A 12,759-nucleotide genomic window follows, 5' to 3' on the forward strand; every position below is an offset into this window, starting at 1 on the left:
CCCTGACCTCCCCTCCGCGCCAGCAAATGGGCTCACCCACATCCGGGGATCGGAGAAAAGGGCGTGCGGATCACGTGATGAGGAGGGCGGGGTCTGGCGGAAGTGGTGCGATCTGGGTCGGGTACCGGTAAGGGTTTACCGCGCTGCAGGCCTAGGTTTTGGAGGGGCGGGATCGCGTTGTTCCTCAGCGTCGCGCTTCTCCAACTTCCGTCGGCCGAAGCTGAGGCTTTCATTTCGTTCTCATACTCATTCGCCTATCACACGCCGGGTCCGGTGGAGAGGACTCGCGTGGCGGGCCTGGACCTCCCCCGCTCCGCTTTTGGTACTTCCAGCCCGGGCCGGAAGGCGCGGCGGGGGCAGCCTCACCTGTACGACGGTGGTGGCCTGCGAGGGTCATTTCTAGTGAGGGAAAACGCCTTCCTGCTTTGATCGCGGAGCTGCGCGTTTACAGAGCTCTGGAGCACAGAGAGGCCTGCCCCGGGGGGCGCACGCACCGTCTGTCTGGGAGGACGTGTAACCGGCGATGTGGCAGCCTCCCGTCGGGACCGTTCATGAGCCCTGGGAGCCATGGGACCCTTGCAGGGGCGGGCGCGCGCGCGCCTGGGTCTGGGGGAGGGCCTCCTGCGGGAGGCGACCCGAGAGTTTCTAGACTGACTGGGGATTAGCTGGGGAAAAAGAGTAAAAAGCCTTCCAGGCATTGGGACTGTCACGTGCGTAAGAACAGTTTGTTCGGGAAACTGGTAGTGGTTCGTTCTGTCGAGTGTGGCAAGTGCTTGGGACAGTGGCCGTGCCCTGGACATCGCCTGTCTTGATGCTTTCCACTCTTCCAGCCCCTTAAGAGTGAAGGCAATTTAGCGCCCAACTGTGGAAGGAGGACGTTGATCCGGAAGAGCTGACGCACACTTTGAGTTTGGAGGGAAAAGTAGGTGTTAGTGCTGGGGGAAAGAGGGTTTTAAGTGCAGAGGCTGGCAAGTATGAGAGGGTTAGAGGTGTTTGGAAAAGGAACGGGTGAATAAAGATTGAGGACACATTGGGGGAAGATGTGCTGAGGCATTGATACAAAATTTACACATAACAATCCCTATGCATACATAGCTTGTCAAGCCATGCTGTGGCAGCGTCCCATATACAAAATAGAGGAAGGTGGGCACAGATGTTATCTCAGGGCTAATCTTCCTCAGCAGAAAGAAAAAAAAAATCACTTGGAGACAATTATACCTGAGCAGTGGGTTGCAGAGGCGACCTGACTTGTTTAGTAGATGTTAAGGACAAGAAGGAAGCATTTGAGGGCCGAGTGCCTGCTGAAGCTGCTGTGATTTTAGAAAACTTGACAAAAAGATGGAATCTGTGTGTGACTGGGAAAATCGGCTGGTTTTGGTCACCTTAGAAAATTAAGGAGGGTATCCCCAGGGGCAGAGCAGCAAGGACGAAGGAGTGGCAGCAGGAAAAGGGAGGGGTCTTATAGGACTCCAGATTTTGGAGTCCAGGGACTCCAAAAGTATAACTGGAACTGAGGGCAGGAACTCCTTGTGTGTGGATTTCCTAAAGACAGGTTCCTTGGCTTTCACTTGTCCACTGGGCAGTCCTGGATTAATCGTTGAGTTAAACGTGAAGACCTCATCATGTTCACTGGTGGCAGAAGTAGCTGGGCACCTTTTGCTTCAGTTTTGCCTGGATCCTTATCATGGGGGCAAAACCCTTCTGCCACTACAATCTGTACAGTTATTACAGGTATTAGGGTTACCTTGCAATCACACTACTGGGGACAAGCACAGGCCTGTATGAAGGAGTTGGATTCTGCACCTGAAGATTGTTTCTTGTATGAATCTTCATAGTCTCAAACTGGGAATAAAAGAGTGCCTTTGGTGTCATTGGCTTCCAAGCCATCAGGATGGCTGCTTTGTAGCAGGTGGCACAGTAGGGTGGTGTCTGGTGCCTGTGATGAAGAAGCAAGAGCCCAAACTTGGAAACGAGATGCAGAGGTGCCCTCCAAGCTGGCAGCAGCCGTTTAGGAGAAAAATAGGGAATCAGCTGTAGTCAAGGAGCTAAGTAAGCCGCTTGACTGCTTGGGCCAGGCATGGAAGGGAGTATGGCGTTGAGAATCAGAGGAAGGAACCCTGAAGGGAAACAGACACGAGCAGCATGGGGTACTGCCACTGTTGTTCACCTAGAGGTGCTCCTTTCAGAGCTCAGGCTGGGCGCTGTTTTCAGAAAGGAAGCAGTTTCTTTTACAGGCTCAACTGAGGATTTCTGTCAAATCTGTCGTTGGTCACTTCGTGTAACCCTGTTCAGCATTATCTCAGTGTGTTCATTTAGCTCCTGTGCCTAAGAATGCTGAGATTAGAGCCAAGGCAGGTGGAGACTTTTGTAAAAATGGTGCAGGAAAGGCTAGAGGGGCCAGAGAGGAGACTTGGTTATGCATCAAGGACCCATCAAAGGCATCTCAAACAGGGAAAGGTGAGTGTGCAATTTAGGAGAGAAAAGCTACATTCAAGATGTACTGTGGCCTTGTAAAGGAGGCCCTCAGGTATGTTGGCCTCCTGTCACGCTGTGACACTGGTCTGTCAACTGGGCTATGTCTGATGTCTGTCCGATAACACTGTAAAGCTGAGCAGTGAGGGGGCAGGAGGAAGGGACTGTGATCTTATAAAGTAAGTTGTCACCTGACCCAGGCAAGAGGTGAGTCGTTCCCAGGGTGATGTTATCCCAAAAGACATATCCAGGCCGAAAAGCCTGGGAACTCCGAGTGCGGGATTACGTCATCTCAGTCTTCGTGTTTAAGAAATAACCTCTTTGGCTTACAGATCTGACAAGATAAAGCTGCCGGAGAATGGACAGTGAGGTCCAGAGAGATGGAAGGATCTTGGATTTGATTGATGATGCTTGGCGAGAAGACAAGCTTCCTTATGAGGATGTCGCAATACCACTGGTAGGTTATAGTTTGTGCTGAGGATGATGGGTTAAAGGTATGATCTGGTGGGTCCTGGTAGAGGTAGGAATCAGTGGACAAAAAAGCTAGCAGGGCAGAGAAATCAAAGCTGTGGAGTCCTCTAACCCTAGAAGCCTCTGGAGCGCATTTAGCTCAAGTCTTTATTTGAAGAGAACTGTGGTTCAGAGAGCTGATATGACCACCTTGGCTAGGGGTCATGCCAGGCATGGAACACAGGTCTTCTGAGCCGTGTTCTATCCACCACACCAAAGCTAGTAAACTGGATAATGAGAGTTTAGTGCATTAGAAGGAGAGGAACAAGAAGCAGTGGCATGAGCACTGCATTTCTAACTTCTCTACCTGTGGTTTGTCAGTTGACATTTTTAGAAACTCGCACTCTTGGTACACACACCTATCCCAGGTTCCCTGGAAAATATTCAAAAGACACCTGGCTTTTCTTCTTTTGCATTTAGACCAACAGGCTTCTGGAATACTCTTTTCTTTCCCAATCTCTGGAAAACTCTCCTGCAAGGAGTTTGTTAAACTTCATGAATAAGTTATGTAAAAGTTTTGCTTGTATAAATGCCTATTAAAAAGTCCTATTTATGTCATAAGAGGCCTAACAAAAAACAAGGAGAACAGGATTTAGGGACTGTTTTTCTTTAGAGCATGCCAACTGCCCTGAGAAGAGCCATTAATAAAAAATAGCTTGGAGGTAGATGATCTGCTGCTGTTATTTACAGAGAAATAAAATTCAGCTCACCCACATTTTCATTTAAGAATAGGAGATAATAATATGTTTGATGGATAAAACATATCAAATAATAAGTCACAGCTTAGTTTGAGTTTACAAAAATAGTCAAAAGAGCATAATGAGAATTATAGCTGCTACTTATTGAATACCAGTTTTATGCCATGGACTGAGGTTGAAATTTGACATACATTATCTCTGATCCTCAGAGCAACCTTGCAGGGGTGGTGGTGTTACCCCATTTTACGGGCAGGAAATAGGATCAGAGAGGGGACCTTGTCCACAGTCTGGGTTGGACTTCACACCTAGGTCTGTGAGGCTCCAGATCATGTCCTGTAAACTTTAGTTCATTCTTTCACTCGACAAGCATTTTTTTTAAGCCTACTGTGTACCATGAGACTAATTGAACATAAGATGTAGTTTCTGTCCCTAGAGGTCTAAAGAGGTAACATAGATAAATAGTTATAAAAAGTGTCCTAAGTGGGGGTCATGAACAGCTATGTAGTATTGGAGGTGGTTGATTGCCTGTTGGCTCTCAGGAAAGGCTTCAGAGAGAATGTCAGAAGGGAGGATCAGAAGTTTAGTCAGGTAGACAAGGGCACTCCAGCAGAGGGGACAGAGGTGCAAAGGCTCCAAATTTGTAAAGGCTTTGGGAGATGGTGAGGCATTCAGTGTGGATGGAGAATATGTTGTCATATAAGTAGGCAGAAAAGTTGGGCTCGGACCAGATTTGAGAAGAGTATTTGGTGCCGTGCTTAGACCTCATCCTGGGGATATCCAGGAATGAGTGGTCTTCAGAGTGGAAGTCTGCCATGCTCAGTTTTGGGTTTTGGAAAATCAGTTTAACAATCAGCATTGTTAGAGAATGTCTGCCGTGGAGAAAGGGGCAAGTGACAGGGCAGAGAGACCAATTAAGAAGCTATTGCAGTGGTCTAGGCAAGGGAGGAGGGCCTGAACAAAGATAAGAAAATGGAGGAGAATTGCTGAATTCTGGACATGCTTATGGCAGGATTTGGAGACCATTTGTGTGGTAGGGGATAAAGGAGAGGGAAATTTCCATGCTGACTTTCAGTTTGTAGCCTGGCCCTGTTGCTAATCCATCTTTTCCCATGTCTTGTGTATCAGTTAGCTTTTGCTGCATAACAAATCACCCCAAAACATAGTGGCTTAAAACAGCAGCTGTTTATCTCGTAGCTTTGTAGCTCAGCTGAGAGGGTTTTCTGGTCTTCACCAGCTTGGCTCATCCGTGCTGGACTTGGCTGGTGTTCTGTAGTCAGCCAGCAGCTAGCTGGAGGCTGGGTAATTCAGGACACTTTCACGTGTCCTGGCTGTTAGTAGGCTGTCAGATGGGATCATGGGGTGATGAGGACACAGTGTCCCATTGTCCAGCAGACTAGCCCAGACCTCTTCGCATGGCCTCACATGGTTCCAAGAGCAGCATGAGAGGAAACTACAGAGCTTCATGGAGCTTAGGCCAAGAACTGGCCCCCTGGCACTGCAGCTGCATACTGTTAGCCAAAGCAAACCACGTGGCCAGTCCAGATCAAGATGAGGAGATAGACTCAGACTTTTATAGCAGGAGCTGCAAAGAATTGTGACCATTTTTGCAGTATACTGTAGAGATTTATGATACTTTGTGTTTGTTTTCCAGATGCATACACAATTTTATATGTTGGCATTCGTTGCAAGAGACAATAGTGACCAGATGAAAGACACATTATTTTAGAATGCGTACCACAGATGGGATGAAATTAAGCAAAGTTGCCTGTCTCTGAATTAAATAATTTATTAACCAAGGACTTGTTTGTGCTTTGTCAGCTATAAGTAATTATTAGAACCAAACTTTTTAAGTTTATGTTATTGCCTTACAGTAAATAATTTTTTTCAATTTGTGCAAGCATGTTTGAATCTCAGTCTTACATTTGTAGAGCAAGATGTATATGATTCAAATATACTTGTACATATTGTAAGTAAATCAGTTTTTATATATTGAACATAATTTTAAATGAGAAAAACATTATTATATTCATGTCCTGCAAATTGGAATCCAGTGGGAAATCCTAAGTCTGGATATTGAGTAACAGTTTGCTAACTCTTAAAAAAAGTGTAAATTCAGATAATTGAAAGGACATATATTGGTATCAGTGAACTCTGGTACCACGCAGGGTTCTGGTAGTAATAAATTTAAATTGAAAATATAAAGAAACTATCTTAAAGGTTCTCACCACATACAAAAAACTGGTAACTATATGAGATAATGGAGGTGTTAACTAACCTTAACATGGTAATCATTTTACAATATATACGTGTATCAAATCATCATGTTGTACACCTAAACTTACACAATGTTACATGTCAATTATATCGCAATAAAGCTGGAAAATTTATATATAAGGGAACTATCCCAGATTCTACACTAAGTATAGAATGGCTTACCATTTTAAGAAAATTGCTGGTGGAATATGAGTTGGTCATTTGCTGTGTTTTATGTTGCCCTGCTCCACCACTAGGGGGAGGTCGCATCCGTTATGTTCCAGTTTCAGGGCTCCCCACTTAACTCAATTATAATGTGGGCATGTTGGGTACAGGGTAGTTTTTTAATAAGTTTCTTGTGCTTAAGGAATATTCCAGAAAATGTGTTATTCTATTAAAGCAGCCTCCTAAAAAAGATTTAATATTGGCTCTTTTCGGTGTTCCTAGGCACTAATAAGCACAGATATTCCTTGAGCGCTGGGTGCCCCGTGTAGTGCTGAGCACTTGCTCTAGATTACCTCATTTAGTCCTCACGGCAGTTCTGTGGGGTGACGGCTGCTTTTTTTCCCTCACTGCCAAAGAGGAAGCAAAGGCCCCAAGGTTTGAATACCTTGCCCGAGTAACCCATCAAATGATGGCGTCGTGGGCTTGGATCCCGGTGGCTTCCATAGCCTGAGCCCTTAGCCTTCTGCCACACTGCCTCCTGCACAGGCACTAGGGTCATGATGCCATCATTCCCTACTGAGGCAGACCAGGCCGTGTTTGAGCAATACTTCTAGTATGTCCTGACATCTGTTTATTCTAGCTCTTTCTATAGAATACAGTTCTATGAATTATGGTGCTTATTTCCAGGAACTCAGGTTTTAATTCTAAGTGCTTTTGAGTTTTAAGGGGTTTGTTAATGCGGAGTAAACCGTCATTCTGAATGTCCATTGTACCTTTTCAGAACGAGCTTCCTGAACCTGAACAGGACAACGGAGGCACCACAGAATCTATTAAAGAACAAGAAATGAAGTGGACAGACTTAGCCTTACAGTACCTCCATGAGAATGTTCCCCCCATAGGAAACTGACCCTCGGCTCCTTTTTCATGGACAGATTTTTAAAAAATACATAGATGCAGAATGTTTTCTTCCAGTCTCCTAATTGAAATCTTTTAGTAATAGATCAGCACTCAAAAATGTATACCCACTTAGTTTGTGGCAGCAAAGTGCAATGTGGAGATAACTCACCAGAGCGAGAAACTGATTGAGATTTCTCAGGAGTGCAGAATATTTGGCTCTCTGAACCTAAAGTTCTTCATTCACTGGCTTGTGTCTGAACATCATGAGTTAAACCTTTGCCTTTAACTCTGATTTTGCTTTACTATCAGAGCTTAACACATCCCAACTGCTTATCTGTGTCCTGTGACACGGGTGATTGAAAATATGAGAGGGAAAGGCAAAGAGGAAGCCAGACGTGAAGAGAATTATTACCATCTCATATACCCCTATTCTGAGAAGATTCTGAGTGATGTGTGTGAAGCCTGTAGATGTAATGGATGTATAGATAGCCTGTTCACTGATTACTGGGACTCCTAAGATTCCCTGTAGGATTTTCAAACTTTGGATACATTTACAGATTAAAAAGTTATCTGACACAGTTACCTCTGCTGCCCCTACAACTTCCTTTGGTGCCTCTGGAAAGGATCTTTGGCTAGATGTTTTATCTAGTAACAGCATTTCTTATTTTCTCAAAGCGCTTTCAGATGTAACTGAAACACCATGGAGTCAGATTTAGTTAAGCATTTGTATAAGAACTTGTATTTTGCAGAACCCATTCATGGACATTGATCTCCTGGAATTGTTTGCCTCTGTTAAGTGGCGTCTTTCTTGTTCTGTGCCCAGATCATAAACTCTGGGAAGAGGCCCTGGCTTATACTTCTGTATCCCTCATTGAAAAACTGAAAACACTGAATAATTGAAATCTCTCTTCTCATCCTTTTTTATGGGGTCTTTTTGTTTACCTAGCTTTTAGGAGTAAGAAGTACATCACAAAACAAATGAGCCTCTTTTAGAATTTCAATCAGAAACATGGTTGTAGCCGCTCTCCTGTAATCCAGACACATCCAGGCTGAGCTCCTCCCTGTGCATCTGTGTCCTGCCTGGAAGTCATTGTCTCAGAATAAAGACCCCAAGGCACCAGTCCCTCAGTCACCAAAGAAAGACAACCCAGGGAAAAAGAGAATTATGATGTTTAGAAAAAAAATTATAGACCAAGAGAAAACAAAGCTTTTCAAAAAATTACCTAAAATGCTAGTTCTTCTACGTTCTAGTTAAATGAGGGTTTTACATCGATTTTATTCATGGTATGTAATATCTAAGACCCTGACATCTAGGAACTAAGTGGATGTTCATGTGAATCCAGCCTTGCTTGTGGCCCAGCCTTTCCCAGGAATCTTGGTAGACCAGTAAAATATGAAAGTTGTCTTGATTTCAACAGAGTATGATGCCTGTAAAATAGACAGCTGTTGGTTTATCTGCTTGGCCTATGACCCTCATCTGAGGTCTTTCCCCACGCCCAGGAATAGCCTCTGGCCAAGTTAGTGACCTGTGATATGGTGTCAGAACCATAGCTCAGTGTATCAGGAATTAGGTGACCAAACCTGGGCCAAATTGTCACCTGCTGCTTTGGAATCTGCCTGTGTAGGACTGGCTTGAGGATGATGGACACCAAGAGATGCTGGGCTGCTGTTGTGGCTTTCAACCATATGTACCAGTACACCCAAGGAGGAAGGTGCAGAGGGCAGCTGAGGGGCCATGTGGCACCTTGGTTCCTGCAGCCTTCTGGTTCAGAGCATGTGTTTGGCTCTCCTCTGGGGGCATCTCACTTGGTGCAGGAATACGACAGTGGACAAGATGAGTATGGCTTCTGCCTTCACTTAGTGGAGGAAACAAGCATTAAACCAATAGCCATACAAATTTGTGGTTTTAAATTGTGACATATGTCAGGAAGGAAAAATACAGAATGTTACTTAGGTTGGGTTCCCAGAAGCAAAGCCTGAGGCAGAGTTTCCTGTGCAAGGGATGTATTGAGGTTGAGTTTGCAGGAGGAACCTGTGCAGGAAGCGAGATAGGGCAGGGGAAGAAGTGGAGCAAAGACGGGGTCTCAGCAGAACACGAGGTCTCGATGGAACATGATGGCACCAAGAGTTTTCCCACCTTGAGCTAAGGGGCTAGGCCTTTGTATTCAGTGTATGTTGGTTAGTCATTGGTTCTGCCTCTCCCACCATCCCCCAGGGAGGGCAAAACCCAGGAAGGGCCAGGGGTCGTGGCTCTCCAGAGAACAGTGCAGCTGTGAGCTCTTGGCAACCAACACCAGTAGCCAGGGAATGGTGTGCAGACAGACCAGGTAAAGGGGATCTTGGCCCCAACAGTGACTACTGCAGGGTATAAGAGACTGTGACGGGGCACCTGCTGTGGATTCGATGGTCACAGGAGACCTTGTGGTAAGTAGCTTTTATAGCATATAATTTGAAGTATTAATTTTGTTTCTGAATTTTTCCCACTCTCCAAGGAAGTGGCCAGGTCCTTGGTGCTTCCTGTTTCACAGCAGAGAGCAGATGTGCTCAAACAACCCTACCCCTTGTTCAGCAAACAGGAGAGGGAGGGGGAGAAGGAACCTCTTGGGAATAGTGGAAAGCTGTGCCCCAGTTGCTGGTAGTACCCCAATGGGATGGTGAACTTTAGAGGTTCATGGTTTTGGGGGTGCCCTGAAGGAGACCTGAAGCTCAATACAGTCTTCCAGCCAAGGCAAAAGACCCCAAAGCATTGGAACCAGCTCCTTCAAGGGCCCCTCAGAGCGGGCAGTGAGGATAGCAGCAGTGACCCAGATGGACTGGAGAGTAGAGGTCCTTGCCCACTTTTGAGGTCATTCATGAGCATCCTAAGTGTGAGACCCTAAGAGGAAGAAAGGACACCCCAGTGACCACGGATTTAATTTCTGCTTCAGCACAGCAGAACAGGACTGAAAAGATTAAATTTGCTCTGAAGAAACTAAGAAAATGTGATATTTCTTGTATCCTCCTTGAGTTTGTGAGCCAACACCGGAAGGACAGGTGGGAGTAGCCAGGGGAAGAATTAGGGGATGAGGATTGAAGGCAGAGAGCAAATTGCATAAAGCTGGAGGTAGGACTGGCTTTACAGGCAAGGTGGGTGGGAGGTGGGAGATGGGCGAGTGGCTTGGTCAGATTGAATTTGAATTTTTTTAATGTGAGTCACTCAGGGCTTGAGGAGGTAAGAATTGAAGTGGAAAGACAGAAGAGCTCCGCATTGGCTCAAGGGAGAGATGGTGGTGGCTTGGACTAGCAAGATGAAGGAGGAAGTAGAGGAACTTGGGATTTCTCCTAGAGGTAGACGTGTCCAGCCCTGCCGAGGGAGAGGTGTGTTTCATGAAGCCAGTACCTGCATCATGGTGGTATGATTCTGAGGAGACTTGAGTACCCAGTGTGAGCTGCCCTTACGACCCACGAGCGAATTCTCTGAGCCAGACACAGGACTCCAGGTGCAGCCTCTGTTCTCTAAGAATGTAGAATCTGGGTCCAGAAACTGCCCATCCTTTGAAGCCCAATGTAGACCCACTTCTTAATAATATGGTAACGATGATGATGACAGCCATGGTTAGCTGAGCACTTCTGTGGGCTTTTGACATGGGATCTCTAGCCCTAGCATCTGCTTTTGAAGGTGGATATTGTCCTCGTTGATCAGGAGATGGCAACTTAAAGGACTTGTTCCAAGTTAAAGGGCTTATTTCTAAGTCACTCAAATAGTAAATGGATCCAGCCTAGGCTGCCTGGTCCCAAAACCCATGTCCTCTCCCAGGACCATGTGACCTCCCCTGTAAAACCGCTGTGACCACTCCTTTGTGAAATGGGAAGAAAATCCTCTCGGAACACTTAGAACTTCAAAATGTTTATCTTCTTTCTCTAATTGAGATAAAAAACTGAAAGAGGAGTTTTTACTAGGAGCCCAGGAGTCATGACACATTAAAAATTCAAACTGTTGACGAGCCCATGCAGAAATCATAACTTTATCATCATGAGTCATATTGTTGCCACTGGTTTTTATATAAGGTTAAATCCCTAAGATAAATTTTCAGATTTTGGTGCGTTGTGAGCGGACCACTTAGTGTCAATGCTATTTAGTACCCAGCAGGGGGTGCTCAATTCCTTTGAGAAAGTTTGAATCACTGGCAGATCTTTTAGTAAACTCTGAAACTGAAGATCCTGAATAAATGTGGTGTTTTGCTTGGCAGTGATTCTGCATATCTTGGTTGCCCAGAGTGCTGGGTAGGGGTTTGTGTGAATCCCTGGGATTTAGGCCGGCCATGCGTGGACCAGGCAGCTCACCTAATGGGCTCATTGCTCGTATTTTATAGGGGCCAAGTGAGGGAACATGGAAGGGGAGGGCAGTTCAGAACTCTGGTTACAGAAAAACGTAGCCAGAATCAGGAATTTTGCCCACCTGTGACCCAACTCATACTCATTGTCAGGCCTGGGGAGTCTTTTGTTAAGCTATTTCCCAGCTCTTTGTGTAAAATCATTTGGAGAATTTAGGTGTCATCTGGAATGATCCATTGGGCTCTAGAAAGACTGTTTTCCAAAGCTTCCTTTCTTGACTTGGCCCTGCTTTATCCATAGTTAAATTTGTTCCCCAGTTCCTTGCCAGGCTGCACCCCATTAGTGAGCTCCTATGGAAAGTAGTGGGGGCTTCAGGGCTGACATGGGAAGATAGCTGGGTGGTCTCTTGAAGAGCCTTCTCATCTTGTGGCCTTCGTGGCCCCAGATGATGACCTTGGCCTCTGAACCTGAGCCAGCCAAGATTGGCTTCACAGGCCTATAACCTGTGCAGTCACACAGTGCCCCAGATTCAGAAGGGCCTGCTGTGGCTCTCTTGAAACTCTTAATTTTTGAACAAGGGGCCCATGTTTTCATTTTGTGCCAGACTCCATAAATTATGTAGCTGGTCCTTAAATCTATGGCAGCCATCTGTAGGGGTTCCACATTGGATGGCGACTAACTCGACCCAGCAAATGCCCTCACCTTGGGAGTGAGAATTCAAGACACTGTGAACGTTGGCCTTTGGGGTGACAGCAAACCAGGCAGGTCCAGGAGAAGCTGGGGCAGAGCTCCAGGCTTGCTGCGGCGGCCTGAGAAGTATTCCGCTTCCTCATGAAGTCTTACAGTGCAGTTGCGGAAATTGTCTCCTGAGCTCAGCTGAGCCCTCTGTCATTCTTGCCACCTGTAAGCTGGTCTAACTGACCACGGGGTGAGGGGTAGGTATAGAAATGCTGGAAGTGCAGCAAGACGGGTTTGTGGACAGCTAAGAACTTGGAGCAAGGTTATCACCCAATCCCAGGGAATGTTCTTGCCTAAATTTCATCTGGCCCTTAGCCAACTCCTATGTGAACTTGCACCCTGTTGCCCTGGGTACAGCAATGCAGATGTCTCAGAACAGAGCCTCTGACTGAAAGAAGAAATGAGAAGGACAATGACAGAGCTGGAACAATGGTCAATGCATTAGTGCATGAAGGATTTCTCCCTGGGTTTTTATTTTAGTTTATCCTATCATGTTGAACCATATGAAAAAGCTAGTTTTATAGGTTGAAGATAGTCACAGTTTTGGGGCCAGCCAGTGGCGTAGAGCTTAAGTTCACACGCTGCACTTTGGCGGCCCGGGGTTCATAGGTTCAGATCCTGGGCGCCGACCGACACACCGCTTATCAAGCCATGCTGTGGTGGCGTCCCATATAAAGTGGAGGAAGATGGGCACAGATGTTAGACCAGGGCC

At 46.0% G+C, this 12,759-nt stretch overlaps 2 protein-coding genes across 10 annotated transcripts in view; one reads left to right on the forward strand and one right to left on the reverse strand.

Moving 5' to 3' along the window:
- The window catches only part of CEP63 (centrosomal protein 63), a 58,374-nt gene extending 58,058 nt beyond the window's left edge, over positions 1–316 (reverse strand). For 5 of the 6 annotated variants that reach the window (XR_009221841.1, XM_058552728.1, XM_058552765.1 and 2 more), the window contains exon 1: positions 37–315. Coding sequence is in view for 5 of the 6 variants with exons in the window: in XM_058552728.1 (XP_058408711.1) it covers positions 37–233 (197 nt within the window). In the remaining variant the exon portion in view is untranslated. Of the gene's footprint in view, positions 1–36 lie in introns of all 6 variants that reach the window. The other variant, XM_058552756.1, reaches the window with a different exon arrangement.
- On the forward strand, positions 6–7,062 carry ANAPC13 (anaphase promoting complex subunit 13). 4 transcript variants are annotated; one of them, XM_058552809.1, is made up of 3 exons: positions 6–127; positions 2,805–2,929; positions 6,880–7,062. In XM_058552809.1, the coding sequence occupies exons 2-3, from the start codon at positions 2,831–2,833 to the stop codon at positions 7,003–7,005; spliced, it is 225 nt and encodes a 74-aa protein (XP_058408792.1). In that variant the 5' UTR covers positions 6–127; positions 2,805–2,830; the 3' UTR covers positions 7,006–7,062. The 4 variants fall into 4 exon arrangements, with proteins under 4 accessions (XP_058408792.1, XP_058408803.1, XP_058408784.1 ...); XM_058552820.1 differs by lacking the exon at positions 6–127 and adding an exon at positions 234–322; XM_058552801.1 differs by lacking the exon at positions 6–127 and adding an exon at positions 526–2,457.
- The last annotated feature ends 5,697 nt before the right edge of the window (positions 7,063–12,759 follow it).

Source organism: Diceros bicornis, chromosome 2 (genome assembly GCF_020826845.1).
Source record: "Diceros bicornis minor isolate mBicDic1 chromosome 2, mDicBic1.mat.cur, whole genome shotgun sequence".
Taxonomy (NCBI): Eukaryota; Metazoa; Chordata; class Mammalia; order Perissodactyla; family Rhinocerotidae; genus Diceros; species Diceros bicornis.

Excerpts from the sequence above, each read along its gene's own strand:
- ANAPC13 (XM_058552809.1), top strand. The coding sequence starts at position 2,831 with ATGGACAGTGAGGTCCAGAGAGATGGAAGGATCTTGGATTTGATTGAT. Across the intron at positions 2,930-6,879 it reads AGGATGTCGCAATACCACTG|AACGAGCTTCCTGAACCTGA; the intron begins GTAGGTTATAGT and ends GTACCTTTTCAG.